This window comes from Pantherophis guttatus, chromosome 6 (assembly GCF_059756535.1).
Source record: "Pantherophis guttatus breed Tessera chromosome 6, ASM5975653v1, whole genome shotgun sequence".
NCBI classification, from domain to species: domain Eukaryota; kingdom Metazoa; phylum Chordata; class Lepidosauria; order Squamata; family Colubridae; genus Pantherophis; species Pantherophis guttatus.
The window spans coordinates 48137225-48159835 of NC_142068.1; the positions used below are offsets into that span (position 1 = coordinate 48137225).

Here is a 22611-nt window from a genome sequence, read left to right on the forward strand (position 1 = left end):
TCCTAAATTTAGTAGTACTTTCATAAGAAAACATTAATGTTGTTTAAGGTTAACAATATTTTTGTGTTAGAATGTTATTTTTTTCAGCTATGAATTTTTTTGAAAACTTAACTATTATAAAAATATAATTTTTCCAGTCACTTTTTTTAAACCAAAGCAACTATAATGTCAGAAAAGAAATACATGTTGGTCTTAGTCTGTAGAAAATAAGGTTAAATACATAGCTACATATCTCTTGGCATGAGGCATAATAAAAAGTATTTACCAGTAATTTAAATTTTAATAAATTCACTTTCTTTTCAGCAATAGTATACTCACATTTAAAAAACTTACCAAGTTTGGGTATTTCTAAACCTCTTTCCCTGTAGAAATCATGCATTCTTTTTTTTTCTCCTAAATGTATAAATACAAAAGGGCTGGTTATCCTCAACCTAAACAATATGGATCTAGTTGATATGGAGTAAGCAGACAAAAACAGACAAAACAGATAAAGAAAATCATCTAAAGTCTCCATTTTTTGTCATTTTATTAAAGAAACATAACAAACGATAAAATGCTGCACAGACCTGGGCAAAAAGACTAAGAAAATGAAAATAAGAAAATAAAAACTTGGGAAGGTATCGTCATATGCACATATGTGATTTTTTAAAAAAAGGGCTCAGTATTTTAAATACATATTATTTCTAGATTAATGCATGTACAGGTGAAAGTAATCTATAAGGAAAAAAGATTATGAAAATAGGAAACCTGCTGGTATAGGTAATAAATGGCTATCATATTTTAATAGTTTGTCTTTCACACAGTCTTTTAAAGGTCTTCGTTGTTAATTTTTCAGAACAATTTCTGACATGGTTCATCCAATGAGAGGAGTGTTTTAATTTTCCAATATTTTGTAATAAAAACCTGAGAGATAATAAAAGGAACTGCATTATTTTTACATTGCAATAACTTATATCCATTAGAAAATATGGCCAATAAATTAATAGTAATATATTGTGAAAGACCGTGAGACATTTTGTTTTTTCAAAAATACTTGACTAAAATATTATCTAACTGGGCACTGTCACCCCGATGACTTGTATAAATCTGCTAAAATTTCACCAATACAATCTAGAAATGCTACAATTAACAGAATGTAATTTCAGTGCAGAATAGTTTTTCCTAGGAGTTATCTTGATGTTAATTATTTATGATTAACATCAAGAAAGGATGGAAGGTTGACTCAGCCTTCCATCCTTTCGAGGTAGGTAAAATGAGGACCTGGTTTATGGGGGCAATAAGCTGACTTTGTATAAAAAAGAACACCGCTTAGGGCCCCCCGAAAGCCCTACTAAGCAGGTATATACAAAAGTATGAAGGCTATTGCTTAACGCATTGTAAGCCGCCCTGAGTCTCCGGAAAAGGGCGGCATATAAATTGAACCAATAATAAATAAATGATTTGCTACAATATAATAATTCTATATTACAAAGAGATTCAGAAAGATTCAATTTCAAATCCTAGATCTTGCTGCTAGAGTTTAAGATTCTGAAGATAATCTGTCAATCTTTTATTTCATTACCGTATTTTTCAGAGTATAAGGCGCACTTTTTTCCCTCCTAAAAGAGGCTGAAAATTTGGGTGCGTCTTATATTCCAAATGTAGCTTTTTCAAAGCTTTTTTCCAGCCCTAAGGAGGCGCTAGTGAGTGAAGCGATCTCCGCTTCCCTACTTTGCCTGCTCCCTCCGACTCTCAGCTGTGAAGCTTTCTTTCGGCCCTAAGGAGGTGCTAGCAAGTGAAGCGATCTCCGTGGTTTGCCTGCTTTTCTCATTGCTTCTCTCTCCAAAGATCAGTTGTGCTTTAGAAGCTGTTTTTTTATCCCCAAGCAGGGGCTAAAAACCAGCAAACTAATGTGCTGAAGCTGACCAGACTAAGGATGCTAGCCAGATGAATACCTGGTAAACAGATTTTTTTCCCTATTTTCCTCCCCAAAAACTAAGCTGCGTTTTATACTTCTGTGCGACTTATACTCAAAAAAATACGGTACTTTAGTTCTACAGCTGTTACAAATTTAACTGACAGAAATAGTACATTTTATTATTTAAATAAGAGGATATAGTACCAAAATAATATAAAGCACTGAATTCTTGATTGTCAAATCTTAAAAAGATTTGTGAATACCCCATGCTAAAAAAAGAGCTCAGCAATCATTCTACGAATATGCCTAGCCTGGTAATCCTTGTTTAGCAACTACAATTAAGACCAACAACTTGGTTGCTAAGCAAAACTTGGTTGCTAAGCTTCTCTTTTACTTTATAGACTTGTAAAGGTCATAAATATGAGGACTGGTCACAAAGTTATTTTTTCCATCACTATTGTAACTGTGAACAATTGCTAAACAAGATAGTCACTAAATGAAGACTTTTAAGAAGATGAACATGTGTGGAAAGGGCAGGGATGATGAACTTTCTGAAGGAAATGAACCATCCCTTCTATCATTTTCCAAGATTTCACACTTTTTTTCATAAATCTTATAACTAAGAATCTTTAACTTGCAATATTCAAAATTATATCACGGAGCATGTGGTTCTTCAGTGAACTATCAAAAGAAAACAAGCATGTTAAATTCGAAAATCTAAAAAAGGGGACTGACTGATATGGCAACATAAGATATATACAAGCAAAGTAAGTTACATTCAGTTAGGTGTATCTTTCAGTTTTACCAAGATTCAGAGGTAAAAACTTACTTTCTTCCAAGTTGACAACTAATTTATATACTATGTCTTGCAATTGTCGATCCAGTCTATAAAAAGAAAATAAAAAGTAATTTTTAAATGTAACTATTTTTTTTATTACAGTGACATATTGAAAAATAGGCACTAACACAAAATTATTAAACTATAACAGATATTATAAGATTGGCTGAAAAATAGCTATCAAAACTGCAAAATTTCCATGTCAAAATTACAAAAGCAACTTTATTAGCATTTTTAAAATAACACATTAACATTTCAACATAATAATAAGCCCTAGAAACGGATTGGAAAAATATCAAGTACAAGACAGTGAAGTGTGGTCTGTGGATTAGTTTCATTGTTTTAATAATAAAGTTAATGGTTTTGAACACATTGCTAGAGTTTCAGAAGACTTAAACATATTCTCCCTTATCAGGCTACTTGAAATAATTCTTAGCTCCAATAGTTAATGTCAGGACTAAAACTAGCATAAGAATATTAGCTAAACTGTTCATTTATACACAAAATAAATATAGAGTATACCATAATAGGTAAATTACCTGATATTATAAAGCGGCTGTGTCTGATGTACTACAATGTTGCATTTTGGACATCTGTTACTGTAGTAAAAATGTCTTACTATGCAGCTTTTACAAACTGTAAAAAAAAGTAATTACATGACTGTTACATAATGATCCATTATTATTGAAAGCAGTAACGTCCAGAATCTACAGAGATATGAGAGTATTCAAAGTTATAATGGACTTCAAAAAAGCTACTTACAACCCATCCTCAAGGTTATGACTGCCTCTCCCTACAATCAATCAATCAATCAATCAACCAATCAATCAGAATAGAGCTAGGCTCGGATCGTGGAAGTCTTCTAGTTCAGCCCCATGCTCAAGCAGGAGACCCTATAACATTTCAGACAAGTGACTGTCCAGTCTCTTCTTAAAAACATGAAGTTATTTCACTTAATGTGATTGCATTTTCAGTGCTTGGCAAACAGCTCACATTTACTTAGGGTGAACTAAGTATACCTGTAATTCAGGATACCACAGTTCAGTTCACACTATTTCAGTTTTTTTAAAAATTCAGACAGCAGGCTATTTGCAGTAGGAAAGCTCTGAGATGAAGCAGTTGGTCTTCTTCTGCTTGGTACACAAAGCAATACCTACAATGCTTTAGGCTGTAGCATCAACCAATTATTTTCAGAAATATTTGTTTTACACTTTTATAGCTTTTAACGTTGTAAACTGCCCAGAGTTGCAATGGCTAGCAAACAAATGTAATCATAATTCCAATACTTACATGTGTGAAGACATTCTGTGATGGTTGTGGCATCTATGAAATACCCCTTGCAGATGGAACACATGATATACGGTACCAGTTCAGAAAGATTAATCATGCGCTGAAATTTCAAAAAAGTACGTCAAGAGTATTGTTTAAAAGTTTGCTCATAGCATTACAGTTTTTATATTTAAAATAAGTACTTGAGAACATATTTTTTTTCATAAACTATTTGCAAACAATAATGGCCATATTATGTAGTTGAAAGCAAGTTTTATCTCTGCGAGCCTTCCAAGGTTCCTACAGAGAGTTGTGTGTTTCCAAAGCAAATCTGGAAGGCCACATTAAAAAGAGGATTCCTGGGAAACAAGCATGTATCTTCTCACATCATGTTTGGTATTAACCTCTTTAACTGCCTCAGCAACTGAGCAGTGCAAGACTAGGCATTACTTCTGAAGGAAAGAAGAGACTAATGTAATATAAGCAACATGTTCCAAGGCCAACTCTTGTTCCCAGAATGTGATGACAGATACTGTCTCTGGTGTGAAAAGCAGCAGTACTTTTGCACAAGACATATCGGATAAATCCATCCTATATTCATCCACGACAGGATAAGTACAGGAAACTACACAACAGGACTTTAAAAAGTTTGTCTCACAAGTTCTTTCCTTCTCTTTCTGAACCATGACAAGTTTTACAAACTACGACAATGTTTTGTTATCACTTTTGGATCATTTTTCTGTAAGAGCACATAAAAGAAACTAGCAACACCGATAGAACTGTTTTAACCAGGGAACACAAGAAATGCCACATTGTGACAAAATACAAAAAAAAAAAAAAAAAAAAGGAATGAATTTGCACAGAAAGCAATGCGAGTACTTCTATCTCAAGAAAATCAAAATGGCTCAACAATAATCTTATCAGTAAAGTTGCTCTCTAGGGTAACTTGCCTAAGGACCTCCGCAACTGTGCTTTACCGAGCTACCCCTCCTCGCGTCCCTTTAACCCCGCTGCCGAGGAAAGAGTGGCAGGCCCGTGTTACCTCGTCCTCCTCGTCGCAATCCATTTCGCCCTCCTCGGTGCCAAATCCTCCGAAGAGAGCTGCGGCTCCCCCTCCTGTAGTCCCTTCCTCCATCACCTCTTCCTCATCCTCCATCTCTTCGTTGCCTCCGCAGCTGGACCCAGAGCGGCTTCCCTGTTCGTAACGAGCACCTGCCCCGGAGCAGCCAGGCGTTTCCAGCGTGGTGGCTGCTGCCGCTACTTTCCCCTCCACTTCCTCGGCCGGTCCCCCCGCCGCTTCAGCCACGGACCCTTCGCTTAGCAGAGTCAACGCCATATCCCCGACCAAAAACGAGCTTCTTCCCTGCCTCCACACAAGGAAACACAGTTTTCCAACAGTGGCGGAGTATCGCTGTGCTACCTGGTCGCCTCCTTCACCCCCCCCGCCCCTCTCGCTAATTTGCGCGAGGGGTCTGCCCAGTCCCTCCAAGCAGAAGTTAAAAAAAAAAAAAAAAGTGGGAGGGGGGGTTTCTACCAATTTTAGCGCGTGCGCACGGCTAATTTGGCGCGCACATCTCCAGAACACCTGCATAATTTACATACTCGCGCTGTGTTCTGGGAAACTGAGTTAAATTTTGTTCCTCTTTTTGCAGACGAGAAAAGCGAGGGTTTTTATCCGCGTGATACGACGGTTCCTAAAGACCGGAACTAATTTTAATTTTCAATATTAAGTTAAAATGTAAAAATAGGCACACACGAAGTTGTGTCAAAACGTCAGTGAGGCAGGGACTGCAATAAAATATCAGATCGTTTACATTCATACTTGTGCTATTCTGTTGCATTGTAATGCTAATTAAATATAAACTATTAAAATAACGCTGGTTTTTGCTGCTTCTGTTGATCTGTCTTTAGACAATCGTTCCAATCGAGCTTGACTTCCATGCACAAAAATTATTTGTCATTGGAAAAAATGTTCTCCAAGTCCCAAGTTACATCTGGGGCAGCAAAATATATAGGTAGGATTTAGTTCTAGGAGTAGGTTACTGAAGTCTAAGGATCTTTCAGTACTATAATGGCGGGGGGAGGGGAGGAGAAGCTGAGCCCTGCTCTGCCCTACCTATAATATAGGTGTAATTTGTTTAAATGTAAAGAAAAAAAGCTATTAAACGTTTTTGTTTAAATTAAATTTGTTTAAATGTAAATTTAAAGAAAAAGTAAAATTACTTTAAAAGTAAATTTAAAGTAACATATTTAATAGTTTTGTCTTCATTTAATGGATTTTCCTTTTAAAAGTATATTTAATAGCTTTAAACAAGTTGGTGAGAGCTTTTGAAGATCTTTTGGACTCGTATTTAAGGTTATCAGGGATTGCTGCTTATCTGCTATAGGTAAACTTGCATGCACTATAGGTTTATATCTGACTCTGAAAAGTAAAGGATTGTTTTTATCATTACCGTTAGACATTAATAATAAAAGCTATGTGCTCAATAAATAGAGAAGGGAATAAATTAGACACTTCAGAATCCGGGTAACTCATATTTTATGCAATGTAATATAAGTTACTATACATATTAACTTTTTCTACTTAGCTGTAGTATTAAATATTACTATTTTCGTATTATGGAGAAATGAGTTTTCCCGAGATTTGACATACTAAACAATACACCCAAGGTAATATACTTTCTAGTGTGTAAAGATGCAATGATAATTAACCGGAGTTGCTTCTATATAAGCTGTAGGCAAGTCTTCATTTAAAAAAAAAAATTAAAAGAGAAACTGCACATTTCAGAAGATGCGATTCTCCTAACCACACACGCGCAAGCTTCTGCAGGACCTTTTATAAGTGAAATGATCTTGATCAGTGAAATGTCTCCTTTCCTTTGATTTCCATAAAGCGGAAATGTCGTAAAGCAAAGGGAAGCCTCTTCCTGGAGCCATTCAAGTTGTCGCTGGGCGGGTATGCCCGGACTGTCGCAAAAACGCGGGAAAGCAAAAGGGGAGGTGAAGCCGTTGGGCGCGCCAACATGGCTGCTTTGCCGGAGGAGCCGACGGAGGCAGTAGCGGTAAAGCCGGATCCTGATGCAGGAGCGCCGCCGCCCGCTCCGCCCGCTCCTCTCTCCCAGTCCCCGATCTCGACGGCGGCAGCAGTTGCAACAACTGTCCCTCCTGCGTCTGCCTCTTCGGTCGCTGCCACCCTTCTCGCGGATGGAGAGCCGCTTGCGGGAGGAGTTGACTCGAAGAGCTCGGGGACTTCCAGCCCCACGCCGCCAGCCTCTCAACTACCCATCCACAAGCATACTCTGCTGGCGGTGCTGCAGTTCTTGCGCCGCAGCAATCTGCGCGAATCGGAGGAGATCCTCCGGAGGGAAGCCCGTGGTCTCGTCGACGACGTCCCGAGCGACCCGAATTCCTCAGCTCCCGGGGTCCCCGGAGCTCATGGAGGGGAAGGACAGGATCCCAGTGCCGGGATCTTGGCCCCTGGAGCGGGGGACGTGCTAATCAATTCTGTCACTTTTGGCCAGACTGGAGCTACCATCTCTCCAGCCGCTATCACGACACCTCCCGCAGCGCCCTTGGGCCATCCTGGGAAAGGTGAGATGTAAAACATTAATAGCAAGTGTTCATTGAGCCAGCTAATTACTTTTGCCCAGCTCTCCTGACAAATTGATGTACAACTTACAGTAGTTCATTTCGGAGAATATCAGTTCAAGCACTGCCCTCCTAAATTTACTGTGGTTATAGTAATATAATCTATAAGTAAACACTGAGTGTTATGCGGGTTAATGATATTTTTGTTTGGAAGCGCTAGAACCTATGGTTCAATTGTTTATTCTATTTAGTGAATCATGTTCCTCACTTTCCACTGTAAATTATATAGTTTTAAATATGCAGTTTAAAAGCATGGTGGAGTAACAAAACAGCTTCCCAGTGCTTCCAAATGAAAATATCATTAACACACATTACTGTGGTTTTAAATTGCATATTTAAAACTAAAAAAAAAAACCCTAATACTGGCTGGGAGATTTTTTGTTATATTTTTATAGTTAAATATTCAGAGATACGATATAAAGAACCAAAAAATAGTTGCAAATATGCAGATATCAGATATGCAAATAGAATAGAATAGAATAGAATTTTTTATTGGCCAAGTGTGATTGGACACACAAGGAATTTGTCTTGGTGCATATGCTCTCAGTCTACATAAAAGATATGTTCATCAAGAATCATAAGGCACAACACTTAATGATAGTCATAGGGTACAAATAAGCAATCAGGAAACAATATCAATATAAATTGTATAAATTTTGTATAAATTGTATAAATATAAATTTTGCCAGTGACAAAAACAGGCAAACAAAGCATTTTCTGAATATGGAACAGAATATATATTAGTCTTCTAAAGAGATTGTTCCAATAAAATATATATCAGTGTTCCATATTAAGGGTATACAAAGTCATCACTTGGATTGGAGACTTTAATCAAAACAATAACAAAAGTATCATTTCCTGTTTATGTGCAGTATCATGACACACCTAAAAATGGAGCGGAGTTTACACTTTAATAATTGCATTCCCCCATCATAGCCCTTTGTATATAATCCAGAAAGAAAAAGAAGTGGGAATTGGATTGCATAGTTGTGATCATTATCTTTACTTTTCGATCTCCTTCCTATGTATATTGCTCACTCTTATTTCCAGAAGCTAAGTATCAGAAATACAAACATTGGATCAGAAATTGTGTCCTGATCCAATTTTGTAGCTGGGTGTAATAAATTTAATCCTTTAAAAATCTGAGCTATGAGAACAAAATCTGCTTCTCATCCAGAGTAAATAACAAACATACAAGAATGCAACGTGTTATGGAGAGCAACCAAAACTTTTAAGGCAATCCCTTAAAATAGCTCTTGTACATACAATAACTTTGCTGCAGTTGCGATATATAAAATCAGTCTGGCATAAGTCTTTTCGAACTCATTGTCCATAAATTCCAAATAAAGAGAGTTCTGGTTTCTTCATAAATATTAATTTTTAAAATCTTATGAATTTGTATCCAAAATTTCTTAACTTCCTTAACTTTTTTCTTTCATTTTCTTTTTTTGTATGTTTAAATTTTTCTTTTGATTTTTTCCTTTTGATTTATCTTCTGTTGTATGAAAACATTTTAATAAATGTGAATTTTTAAAAGTGGGAGAGGTCTTAGAGAGAGAATGGGAGAGTTAGCTACATTCTAAGATGCTGCCAAATTGCCTCTCCCATACAAATGCATTAGGGAAAATTACATTTTCAAAAAATCATTTTATAGAGAGGCCAAATCCTGATATTCTTTACATATTTTTGAAACATTCTGTTGGATTGGAAAGAAGAAGAAAGCTCTTGCTGAAATGGAAGTTTAACAGCACTAAATTTCTTTCTTTGATCAACTCATGCTACAAATAGTTCTTAATCTGTTTTCCTTCATTCTCTATATTTGATTTTACTGTACTTAATTTGTAATTTGGGGGGGAATTTGTAAACAATCTGTAAACTTTGAAAGGGTGGAATTAATGGGAAATTGCTAATGCAGCAGTTCTTAATAAACATTTAGTTGATAAATTTGGGTCAAAACATTCTTGCTAGCCATCGGTTGAATGTTGCTAGTTAAAATCAAATTTCATAGTCAATATGTGCTGGATTTGAAATAAAATGGGAGATTTTGCTACAAGGAATTCAAAGGATTTAGGATTGAAATAATGAATTGCAAAAGAATGCAGACATTAATTTTCCTATATTAATTTTGTAGCTGGAGTTCTTGTAGAAGATCAGCCAGATGTGAGTGCAGTACTATCTGCTTATAATCAACAGGGAGACCCAGCACTTTATGAAGAATACTACAGTGGATTGAAACACTTCATTGAATGTGCTCTGGATTGTCATCGAGCTGAATTATCACAACTTTTTTATCCTCTGTTTGTACACATGTACTTGGAACTAGTCTACAATGGACATGAAAATGAAGCAAAATCGTTCTTTCAAAAGTAATAATTTTGTTCATTTAATATCCATGGATGTTTCACTAATTAGGCGCATAACTTCTTAATTGTTGTTACAGTAAAAAAGACATTTATTTTGAAGCATGGTAAACTGGGAATAGAAAGAATCTATAGCATTTACTTTGGGATGCATTAAGAGTAGAAAGAAAATACATTTTAAACATTTTGAAAATATAGAAAGCTTACCAGTTTTATCCCTCTTGGCAGAGAAAGGTTAACAGACATTCTTTTGAAAATGGTTGATCGGGGTTAGTAAATGGATATGATTTCTTTAGGGAATTTTGATGCATAAGAAAGAGATTCCCAGTTACTTGGTTACTTACTATCTATAAATTATTTCTTTTCAGGGAGTTTTGATTTCTTGCATCAGTGAATACATAAAATATGTTTTGCTTTGTTTGTGGATATGTATATGTCAAAAACATTTTATTCTGAGGTAAATTTTTACTACTGAAATGTTCTGGCCTGAACCATTGAATAATGTTATTCCTTCTTGGTAAAAGGATGGTTTATCATGAAATGCTAAAACTATTGTTTTCTGTTTGAATATACACCCATTATTTATCAGATTTTGAGGTCGTCCAATTACTCAGCAACTCTGAACAAGAAATAAAAAGTTATATAAAAATATAAATCATAACTGGCCAGAAAAACAAAACATGAAACATTGAAGCAACTATAACTAAGAGGGCTTCACAATCAATCTATCACAAAGGAACAACTAGGTCTTTACTAATTTCCTAGACAACTTAAGAGTGAGAGCTGCACAAATCTCTGGGGGAATAACATTTCAGAAGACAACAAAATAGGGCCACTTCTGGGTCCTGTCATTTGACAATGTTTATTGACAGGACACAGAGAATACCCACCTCCTTAATTGTTCCAAGTAGGCAGGAGATTGATGGTCCCTCAGCCAAACCCATGAAAAGCTTTAAAGGTGATAAACAGGACCCTTGAATTGTCCCAGAAAGCAACTGGAAACCAGTGCAGTTCTTGAAGCATCAAAGTCATGTACACATAACATGATGCTCTACACCGTTGCATTCTTGACCAGCTATAGGTTCTAGATAGTCTTCAAGGACAGCATTTCTCCCTTGGTGTTTCAAAGAGTAGGCTTCAAAGAGTAAGATTGGGAAGAGGGAAAGAAAATTGCCCATGATTTGGTTGGAAAAATATTACATATGTCTGGATATGATGTTCTAAATGTATCGCATAGGGACTTAGGTATTGTGTCAGTTGTTACCCATTTTGGTAACATGTACTGCTGCTAAGAGTTGCTCCTAATGGAGGACTCTCTATTATTTTCCATTCCATTCTCCATATATCTCAATTATATTTCTATGCCATAGTTTTTATATAACTATTTGTGATACAATTTTACAACTGCTTCAAGATCTCCTTTAATCAATTAATGAGATGATTAAGTCCCTACTTATCTTTAATATATCCTTAATTTCCTCCCAGGTTTCATGGGGACCAAGAATGTTATTACCAAGATGACTTGCGTGTACTATCCAGTTTAACCAAAAAAGAGCATATGAGGGGCAATGAGACTATGCTGGATTTCCGAACAAGCAAGTTTGTGTTGCGTATTTCTCGTGACTCTTACCAGCTTCTGAAGAGACATCTTCAGGAAAAACAGAACAATCAGATCTGGAACATTGTTCAAGAACATCTTTATATTGATATTTTTGATGGAATGCCTCGTAGTAAACAACAGATTGATGCTATGGTGGGAAGTTTAGCTGGCGAAGCAAAACGAGAAGCAAATAAAGCAAAGGTATGACATAAGATATATCATCATGGACAGTATTGCACATGGATAAAAAACCCATGAAAATTACATTTATGACTGCAATTGGTATAGTGGTCTGCTTGTAATAGTGTACATTATTATACTCCAAATAACAAGAATTTACTGTTTTGCTCAAATTGAAAAATAATTATTGTGAACAAACAAGCTTCAAATAATAGTTTTAAGTTAATATCAAGTTTTGATCAGCTCATTTCCTTGTTTAAATTTGGTTCATATGAACAAGTAAGACTTTTTATATTTCAACTCTTAAGGATAAACTTAAAGTCAGCTGGGTCACCTTGAATCAGTCACACTGACCTTGCGTCAGTGAGCCCAACTCATATCACTGGATTGTTATTGTGGGGAATATAGGAGGAATTTGTGTTGGATATGTTTGCTGCCTTGAGTTGTTTGTAAAAATAATAAAAGCAAGATAAAAATAAATAAATTTCTCCGCTCATCATGATAGTAGGGGAGGTATAGATTAACGAAAATATTGAATCAATTGATAGCAGAGGCTTTTTGAACTTAAGGAAAGTACTGTAAGTTATTCACACCATACATAAAGCAAGGAGTGAGCAGGGAGAGATTTATTTAATCAAAGTTGTACAGCTTCCCATCTCACAAAAAATGACTTTGGGTGGCATACAGCAATTGAATAAAACAACTGTAAAAACAACAGATAAAATGATACAAGTAGTCCTTGACTTGCAACAGTTCATTTAGTGACCAAAGCTACAACATCACTGAAAAAAGTGACTTATGACTGTTTTTCACATGACCGTTACAGCATCCTCATGGTTATGTGATTAAAATTCATACTCTTGGCAACTGATTCATATTTATGGCAGTTGCAGGGTCCCAGGGTCATGTGATCACATTTTGTGACCTCCTGACAAACAGAATCAATGGGGAAGCCAGAGTCACTTAGCAACTGTGTTACTGATTTAACAACTGCAGTGATTCACTTAATAACTGTGGCAAGAAGGGTTGTAAAGTGGGACAAAAAGTGGGGTAAAGTCACTTAACAAATGTCTCGCTTAGGAAAAGAAATGTTGGGCTCAATTGTGCTTGTAAGTTGTGTACTACCTGTATAAACATCCACATTAAAAGATTAATATAATAAAAACAAATATATAAATCCTAGGCAAAGAGAGGATAAGGATGGCTACCTCAGTAGTGGAGCCATCAAAGCATGCCTCAGGTTTCCTGGAAAGTCCAGGCCTGATAACAACCAGTTGCCTTACTTGCACTGAAATAAGACCAGAAGTTTCGAAAAATAGCACTATGTGTAAAAATGCTTTACTTCATCCCCTTAATCTAGCGGTTATCTAGATAAACTTTCCATAATTCATAATTCTGATATGTCAGCATATCTGGAGGGCATAAGATTAGAGAGAGAATTATGGTTAGATCAGTGTAATTTCAGCATTCAGCAAGGTGCTTGGGGTTCTTTCCACTTTTTGAGATATGTCAGGAAAGAGGTGCTGTTTAAAGAAATAGAAACTAAAAATATTTTTGAACTTTGGATTGTGATTTGTGATTAGAGGTAGCTTACAACAAGGATGTCAAACTCGTGGCCTGCAGGCCGGATGTGTCACGCACTGCCCAGGCCCGATTTAGCAGTTCTGATACGTCATGTGATGCTGCCGTTACGCTGCGAGTTTGACCCCCTGGTCTACAACATGGACATGCACAATCTCTCTTTTCCAACACACAGGGAAGAAATGCTAAGGAAATATTTCTGCAATTTGTACTTTCTCCTTTTGATTTACAGGTATTTTTTGGCTTATTAAAAGAACCAGAAATTGAGTTACCTTTGGATGATGAAGATGAAGAGGGAGAGAATGAAGAGGGCAAGCCAAAGAAAAAGAAGCCCAAAAAAGATAGTTTGGGATCAAAAAGTAAAAAGCAGGATCCAAATGCTCCACCTCAGAATAGGTAGAACCTCTCTTAACTTTCCATTTAAATTGCTCACGTGCAGTTCTTACTTAAATGTGACATTTCAAACTGTAATAAGCAACTTTTTCCTTGCTTAAATGTTCCTCCATTTTCACTCCCACAGCCAGTTTTCTGTGTAAAGAGATATTCAAGTGGGGAAGGAATAGGGAACAACTATAAATTATGTGAATCATATAGACTACACTAGGGTGCAGACTAAAGTTTATTAGTCTTCAAGTGGAGAGTGAGGAAACCCTGATAATTTGCTTGAGGATAAGCATCTGCTCAATGACGTTGAAAATGTTTTATCTGTGTTTTGAAACTGTTATTCTTTATGCAGAATCCCTCTTCCTGAGCTAAAAGATTCTGATAAACTGGATAAAATAATGAATATGAAGGAAGCTACTAAACGTGTTCGGCTTGGTCCAGACTGTTTGCCTTCTATTTGCTTCTACACGTTTCTTAATGCATACCAGGTTAGTGTACTGGATTGACAGTGGATCAGATCACAACACAGCCTTGCATGCAGCCTTTGATTGGTGATTGCAGAGGGAAAAATCAAAAGACTTATAAACTATTGCTGAAGGAAAACAAAATTATTTTTTTCAGTTTCCCAAATAAAGAATATTACATTTCAAAAAGTGCAAACTTTCTTTGTGAACTAGTCCAACCCTTCAGAGTGGCTTCAAAATCTAATGTGAAGATACAGGTTACTGTTATAATCTTCGCTCCATTATTTCTGGGGACAGTTAACAGAGTGAGAAAGTAGCACAAGCCTCTCCCACTTCCATCATATAATATGGACCAAAAGCCCATGCCTTTTTTGGATTTTAATCCAGGTGGCCCCATTTGTATTTTAGCCTGGGAGCCCCCCCCTTTGTGGTCTTTTTGAAAACACATAAATAGGGCTTCAGCAATAGGTGTGTATCTGGTTGCACTGTCTTTGCTTTGCCCAGTAATAAATGACTGCACACTGCATTGTCAAACTTACTATTCTCACTAAGTTTTGAAGCCACTTAAAAAAAAGAAGCTGATAATTTTTATCTTATTCATTTCTTAACTTTTTTATTTAAATCTTGTCATTATTTTTATAAATAAGAGGGCAAACATGCCTATTATTCCTTTCTCCTATTTTCTCCACAACTATCAGGTGGGATGGGCTGAGAGAATGACTGATTGATTGTTGCTCCAATTGATAGTTTATTGTTTACTTTCAGTCTGGTGTTATGCTTTAACTTTTTATTTAAAATAAAACTGTAATTGTGGTTTATGCAAACAGGGTCTTACATCTGTGGATGTTACAGATGACTCTAGCATGATCGTTGGAGGCTTTGCTGATTCCACTGTCAGGGTATGGTCTGTGACACCCAAAAAGCTTCGCAGTGTAAAATCAGCTACAGGTAATAAAAATTAACTCTCATTTCAATCTTCATAATAGCTGTTCTGCTCCACAGGAGCAATCTGCAGGTCTCCCAAACCCTCTGCGCACTCTGTTTTTGTGAAAAATGGGCCCATTTTTCGCAAAAATGGGATGAGCGGGGCAGGGCTTTGGGAGACTGTATTTGGTGTATAAGATGCACCAATATTTCCAACCTCTTAGGAGGGAAAAACGTGTGTCTTATACTGCTAAAAATATGGTACATAGCTACTCATAGTTGTAATAAAAATCCTGGGCACATACAACTGGTAAAAACAACAAAAGTCCATTTTGAAATTCATGCTCTGTTTGTTATGGTCTTTTGGAGTAATAGAATGTTCCCAAATTATCAGGAAGACTCAGTTCCTGAATCATTGAGATTTGCACCTCACTAATAATGTATTTTTGCCAAAAGGAAAGAACATAAATAAATTCAGGAATAATATAGAGATAGGAAATTCAGATAGTTGGGAGAATAGAATAAAAGAAAATACTGTAAGTGCAGGCCTATTAGCCTATTAAATAGGTCACCCAAGTTATTCTAAATATGCACCCCCAGTTTAACCGAGGACCTCTTACATTAAAACAGTAAATATTTCATACATTGAATTGCTGTATTTGTAGCATGTTTAACCCATTGTCTTTTAGTAGGAATAAGAAATACATTTACTAAAACAAGTACTATTAGTTGATTATACTGAACGTGAAATTTAGGGGTTTTTTTCTTTCAGATCTCAGTGTCATAGATAAAGAATCTGATGATGTTTTAGAAAGAATCATGGATGAAAAAACAGCAAGTGAATTGAAAATTTTATATGGTCATAGTGGACCTGTCTATGGTGCTAGCTTTAGTCCTGATAGGTAAGATAATAGTTCCTTCACTGAGTGTGCGTGAACTTTTGATTTACAGGTATTTTTGAATAGTTGTATTTTGTGATAAACTTTTAGGATTAAGATTTTTCTTTTGGCTTGTTTTGTCAGGAACTATTTGCTGTCATGTTCAGAGGATGGCACAATCAGATTGTGGAGTCTTCTAACTTTTTCTTGTTTGGTGGGATACAAAGGACATAATTATCCTGTATGGGACACACAGTTCTCTCCATATGGATATTATTTTGTATCTGGTGGCCATGACAGAGTATCTCGGTAAGAATTATCACAAGTTTCTCATATAGATACAATCTCAGAACTGTTTATTTTTAGCTAAGGAAACTCTTTATGTTAGTTGCTGCTGTAACTTAGAATATATCTTATATTACAAAATTATATGACCATTGATTAAAAACAGTTCTGTTTATATTTATATAGAGGCACAAAAGAGGCAATATTTCATTTTTAATACAATCTATTTCTTTCTCTTCTTAAACATACTCTCTACTGGATTAAAGTTTGTGGGCTACAGATCACTATCAGCCTTTGCGGATCTTTGCTGGTCATCTGGCAGATGTCACATGTACACGTTTTCACCCAAACTCCAACTACATTGCCACAGGCTCAGCAGACAGAACTGTGAGGCTTTGGGATGTACTTAATGGAAACTGTGTACGAATATTCACGGGACATAAGGTAGATGAATATCAAACCCGTATGGAAATAATTTGATAGATAACAGTTCCCATTCACTGCATATTCTAGAAGTTTAATTTAAGACCTGAATCTGTTTTTATGGAGTCACCTTCAATTTTTATTTATTTGGTTTTCTCTGGATAGTCATATTTCTTTGAAATTGTATATTCTTAAATATTGTAAGTTGTCCACAGGTTTTTTAGGTGGCCTCAAAAATCAGATAGGTAGGTAGGTAGATAGATGGCCTCCTATCCAAATTATAACTTTTAAATGCAAATTTTACCAGTAGGGGAAACCCAATTATGGGTTTGCAAGCAAGGCATAATTTACACTTATAAGAATCCTTAATTTTACCCAGTAGGCCTCATCAAACATACTTTGTTAGAACTTTTAACTTAAAAATCTATCAAACAAGTTTTGTCTTCATAAAACAGGTTCATATATTCTGCCAATCATGGGTTACTGAAGATTATAACTGACACTTATTTTAAAAACTAAAGTGGTTTGATTAGTATATCATGCTAAGCCCAAACCAAGGCACTTTATGGTATACCATGAAGTATATGTACCAAGCTAGCAAAACTCTTCTGGCAAGTCTGAGAGCAAATACAATGAGAATTCTACCTACTAGGGAAGTTCCTGGTGAAATGTTAAACATTTCTAGTAAGATAAAATCTGTGGCACTTTTCACTGTGACCTTTTCTAAAATGGGGGGCCTTAGCACTCATTTTTTTATTACTTTGAAGATGGTCTACTACAATGCATCTGTACTAGAGACTGGGCTTGATGACTACTTACAAACTTTTAAGTAATGCAAAATATGGCATTAAGAGAGCCATAACAGCAGAGATATATCAGTTGCCAGTTTGTTTTCAGGAACATGGTAAAGTGCTACTTATAATATCATGCAGATTTACATTGCTTATGACTAATCTTTCTAGAAGCCAGTCTCCTTGAGAAAACATCTACATGACCATTCATGAAAGGAGGCTGAGGTCCCTCATAACAGAGATGTATTGAAAGCTCAATTTTTACACAGAGACAAGCAAATAGTCTGATGCCAGACCAAATCAAGAGATGTGGGTAATTACTTTCGCCCCAAGAGATAGTTTCTCTAGTGGGAGAGAAAATCACATAGAGCTTGTATCTGAGTCATTACTGTTTATGATTTAAAAAAAACTATAATCAAACATCCTTCTGGTCATATTTAAGTTCATTATTTGGATTCTGGGCTGAAGTAGATAATGAAGTAGAAAATTAAGTGTACTTGACCCAACTGCTTCTGGACTGTGCTGGAGATTGGAAAGTATTATCAGATGGACAACTGATAACTGATTTTGTTTCAACTAGAATTTTTCATCTAGAGAGACTCATAACTGAATGGGAATGATTAGCAGATTTAAACACTAAGCATATTTAACTGAAAATTTATAAAGTATTTTCATCTTTTGTTTGTTTACCCCTTAGGGACCAGTTAATTCGTTAGCATTTTCTCCTAATGGACGATTCTTGGCAACTGGAGCAACTGATGGAAGAGTGCTTCTGTGGGATATTGGCCATGGTTTAATGGTAGGAGAATTAAAAGGGCACTCAGACACAATTTATGCACTCAAATTCAGTAGAGATGGAGAAATATTAGCTTCAGGTATGATTTTTAAATTATTATAAAACTAATGCTATGAACTACAATAATACATCATTCTCTATTTTGTGCTCCATCTCATTTCTAAAGATGAAAAATAACTGCAGAAATAGTTGCATTAGTATTATAAATGGTCCCATCCATCCATGACATCCTGGGCAGATAAAATTGTTTTACATGATAATTTTTTTTAGAAATTTAAATTTTTAGAAAACTACGAGGAGACTTCTATTACTAGAACAATAAGTTTGCTTGAATATTTATCGTAACTTCAACAATTTTCCATTTTTAAAAAATTGATGTTACCTTCCAAATGACAGCTCATATGAATTCTTTATAAATTCCTAGTATATTAAGCACGTTATTTTAGTTGAATATACAATCTAAGACCAGACTGTAGAAAATCACAGATAAAATACAATAAACATTTAAAAAGTGAGGAATATAAAGTGCACAAGCTCCATTTACATAAAACTACCAGTATATTTGGCAGGTAGAACAAATGTTAAATTAAATTAAATTAAGTTAAATGTTAGTACTAAGTGTGGGTCAAAAGATGGCATAGAAAGAGGTCTGAAACAGTTATTGATAGCTTCATCCAAGCATGGCCAGATACCTCAAATATCTGGCATTACTGAAGCTCTCTTCCAACACCTTTGAGAATAAGGTGTTAAATCCCATTGTGGTATAAATGCTTTTCTGTGTGAGACAAATAAGGCCGGAAAAGTAACTAGGAATGGTAGAAGGCAGTTGTGGGTTGCCCCCAGTTTGGACTGGTTCGCAAGAACCGGTAGTAAAACTGGCGGGAGGCCCCGCCCACCGCCCCAGATGTCATCATTGGTGATCTGAAGCAAGGCACGCAATCCTGTTGTGAACCGGTAGTAAAGGTAAATGGAACCCACCCCTGGTAGAAGGTATATTATAGAAGTCACCATAGCAATATTTTGAGAGTTTGGATATGTTCATTCTTCAGATCCAAATGGAGATCAACCTTCAATGTAATTTTCCTGGTCCAGACATTAACAGGGATATTCAGTACTCTTGTTTTCTGAATCAAGACATTTTGTTTTTACATTTACTGTGATAAATGTTCGTTTTTCCAGAAAATAGTAAATTATGTTTGTCAAATTGACTACAGCATTTAGAGAATCCATGGATGTCATGAACTGATAATTGCAATGCCTGGTTTTAAGATTCTTCATGTATTTTATTTTCAAGGTTCAATGGACAATACAGTTAAACTTTGGGATGCTGTGAAAGCTTTTGAGGACTTGGAGACAGATGATTTTACAACAGCCACTGGACACATAAACCTTCCTGAAAGTTCACAGGACTTGCTTCTGGGCACATATATGACCAAATCAACTCCAGTTTTACACCTCCACTTTACTCGAAGAAATTTACTTCTTGCTGCTGGGGCTTATAGTCCTCAGTAAAACGCAAAAGTCGATGGCTTGATTATGCAAGTCTTGTAAAGTATGTTTAGATCTTCACATTCCTGAATATTACCATTAATATATTGTACAAATGAACTGAAATTCTGTTGGTACGAGGGTACTAAGTAAAGCAGGACAGGAAAAAAAAGTGGCATTTCTGCTTTTCTCTACCACCCTCCCCTCAAACAGAAACAGCTTTTTTCTACTGAAATCGTAAGGAATTAACTGGTGTCATCTGTGACAATAGTGTAAATAGACAGCTAGTTTGGGTACCAGTCAATCTTTTTTCCCTTTCTCAATGGTCCTTTGACCTTTCCAAAGGTTTCAAATAGATCTTTCCCAACATTAGCATAGGTTTAACTGCATATTTTTCTGTAAAACCTGTTCAAAAAGGTTGGGGGAGGAGAATGTATAGAGCAGTGTGCTGTATTTATGTAGCAAGAAAACCAGAATTATTATTTAAATTACCCCAGAGCTTTAAAAATCACATTATATAACTACATATGTATTGGGAATTACTAAAATAAATAGTATTTCAGAAGACTGATTTCATAAATGTTTCTTAAGATTTTTAAGAGAGAGACTGGCTTCTCTTAAGAATTCTAAATATTGTTCTACACAAGTAAAAACTTGTCACAGAAATATGATTATTCAAGTATGAATCGGAAAAAAAATAGCTGGCCTTAAAGTTTTCCATAATAAGTGTTGGCTTATGCCGTCATTGAAATATATCAGTTATACATTGAGTGTTGAAATCAAGCAGCATGGATCCAGTATATGCATTTTTAAAAAATAATTGTGATTTTGTATTTTATAGTTTTGTATCTTTATAATAAAAATTCTGTAAAAATACGTAAAAATTGGATGGAGTTCTCTTTACATGGTTCTTTGAGAAGCAACCTTGAATTACTGTAGATATCTTAATACAATGGCAGACTTCATATACTCCTCACTTAATGACAATTGGGATCAGAATTTCTGTTGCTAAGCAATGCAGTCTTTAAAGCATGATGACACATGGCTGCATTGTTTAACGATAGCAATCCTGGCAGTTCCTATTGCCATTAAATGAAAATCATGGGTCATTAAGCTAGAACAGGGATGTCAAACTCACATGTTGTCACATGATGTATTGCGATTTTCCCCTTCGCTAAACCGGGGGGTGGGGGTGGCCAGCGGGTGACACATCCGGCCTGCGAATGACACCTCTGAGCTAGAACATTATATGAGTGCAACTTGCCAGCTTCCCACAAGCAAAATCAATGGGAAAATCATACGGAAGTTGCTAGTCCTGGGCAGATTGCAAACAAGTTGGACAAGTACTAAGGGGTAAGAGGAAGTGCTGAAGTGAATTGCACAGGGTGTTGAAGTGGTATGACTGCTTGCGGACTGGGTTTGCTGTGATGCAAGTGTATGGGATTATAGTGTATGGGAACCCTAGTATTTCATATTCTGTAGCAGGGCTCCTTGAGAGAAAAAGTGGTGGGAGCAACTTGCAATCTTCCCTGCCGGCTTCCCCATTGACATCTTATGGGAAGCTGGCAGGGAACCTTGCCAGTGACCACATGATCATATGGGGAACACCAGCAGAGGGCGGAGCTATTCAAATCTGCAGACTCGTTCCTATGTTGCATAGACGGAGCTCCTCCCATACCTGACTGCCGTTTCCCTCCGATTAGGAGAACAGTGAATTCTCAGATAATGTAATTTGTGGAAAACTTTGCTAACTTTTCTGGGTTTGTATGATGCACTTAGCGCTGGACTGAAACAAAAATGTGTGTCACATCTGCAAGAAAACCACCAAACTCAGCACCAGACTCAGCAGTTAAACCCTGAACTACAAATATTCTCTTCTATTAGTATAGATTTGTTTTAGGGAAGCTTTATGCTTTTAAAGAATGTTTGCTGTGACTAGTTAACTTTCTCTTCAACTGTATTCCTGCATCTAGGTTCCAGATGGTTAGAATAATTAAAAATATATTTATGTAGAAAATCAAACAGAGAACAGTTAGAATTAGGTCTGATTCATATATAACACTGGATTATGATTTAAGAGGGAAGAGGCAGTGCACATAAATTTTCAAGACTTCAATTTTTGAACATTTTAAAAAATTATAAAACTGAATTGTGTTTGATGGTACCCAATAAAAGAGTAGATATGTTCTCTAGGGGTCTGGGGTAGTACTTGTGTGCAATATACTTTCAAAGTGCCTGAATGCAGGAATAAGTAGTAGGAAAACACTATTTCCTTTGTATTCTAACAAAAACCCTTCAAATTCAGTTTATCTAATGGATTCTCCATGTAGTTTTACTAATAATATAAACATGGTTTATATTTCCATCTTCCAGAATATTCTTCAATTGCCAAGTCTACAGCTCTGATCTTTCCTAATGGTCTCTTATACAAGTACAGCTAGGTTGATGCAGAAATGAAGATGTTGGCCTAGAAACCAGAACTTACTTAAGTTCTAGGCTTCCTTTAGGCTTGAAAGCTGGCTTGGTGATGACTTTGGGCCAGTTTCTCAATCCAACTCACTTTGTAGGATTGTTGGGAAAATAGGACGCAGTAGTATTAGGCATTCTCACTGCCTTGACAAATGGATGGATGGATGGGTAGGATAGGATAAAAATATTAGTATTTACCAAGTCTGAACCTGCTTAGCTTTTTAGGACAGCCAAGGTTGGTTAAATGAGCTGCCTACTATAGGGATTTACAGACTTGATTATTTTGGTATCACTTTTTTAAAGCTATTCTGTTTGACAATCTATTTAAAGTTAACA

The 22611-nt window shown here is 36.0% G+C and overlaps 2 protein-coding genes across 4 annotated transcripts in view; one reads left to right on the forward strand and one right to left on the reverse strand.

Moving 5' to 3' along the window:
* The window catches only part of PCGF6 (polycomb group ring finger 6), a 22563-nt gene extending 16986 nt beyond the window's left edge, over nt 1-5577 (reverse strand). For all 3 annotated transcript variants that reach the window (XR_004595090.3, XR_015728638.1, XM_034440000.3), the window contains exons 1-5: nt 5047-5577; nt 4026-4125; nt 3275-3371; nt 2727-2782; nt 334-393 (exon numbers count right to left, since the gene is read on the reverse strand). Coding sequence is in view for 1 of the 3 variants with exons in the window: in XM_034440000.3 (XP_034295891.2) it covers nt 334-393; nt 2727-2782; nt 3275-3371; nt 4026-4125; nt 5047-5340 (607 nt within the window). In the remaining 2 variants the exon portion in view is untranslated. The remainder of the gene's footprint in view (nt 1-333; nt 394-2726; nt 2783-3274; nt 3372-4025; nt 4126-5046) is intronic.
* Nucleotides 5578-6979: 1402 nt separating this feature from the next.
* On the forward strand, nt 6980-20690 carry TAF5 (TATA-box binding protein associated factor 5). The gene is made up of 11 exons (XM_034440004.2): nt 6980-7595; nt 9784-10018; nt 11498-11813; nt 13606-13769; nt 14110-14245; nt 15049-15169; nt 15918-16047; nt 16168-16332; nt 16575-16752; nt 18220-18397; nt 19613-20690. Exons 1-11 carry the CDS (start codon nt 7028-7030, stop codon nt 19828-19830), a joined length of 2409 nt encoding a protein of 802 aa, XP_034295895.1. The 5' UTR covers nt 6980-7027; the 3' UTR covers nt 19831-20690.
* The last annotated feature ends 1921 nt before the right edge of the window (nt 20691-22611 follow it).

Bases quoted from the DNA above. Each gene is read 5' to 3' on its own strand.
- TAF5 (XM_034440004.2), top strand. From the start codon at position 7,028: ATGGCTGCTTTGCCGGAGGAGCCGACGGAGGCAGTAGCGGTAAAGCCG. The intron at 7,596-9,783 runs GTGAGATGTAAA...TTAATTTTGTAG, and splicing joins CTTGGGCCATCCTGGGAAAG to CTGGAGTTCTTGTAGAAGAT. The intron at 16,333-16,574 runs GTAAGAATTATC...ACTGGATTAAAG, and splicing joins GGCCATGACAGAGTATCTCG to TTTGTGGGCTACAGATCACT.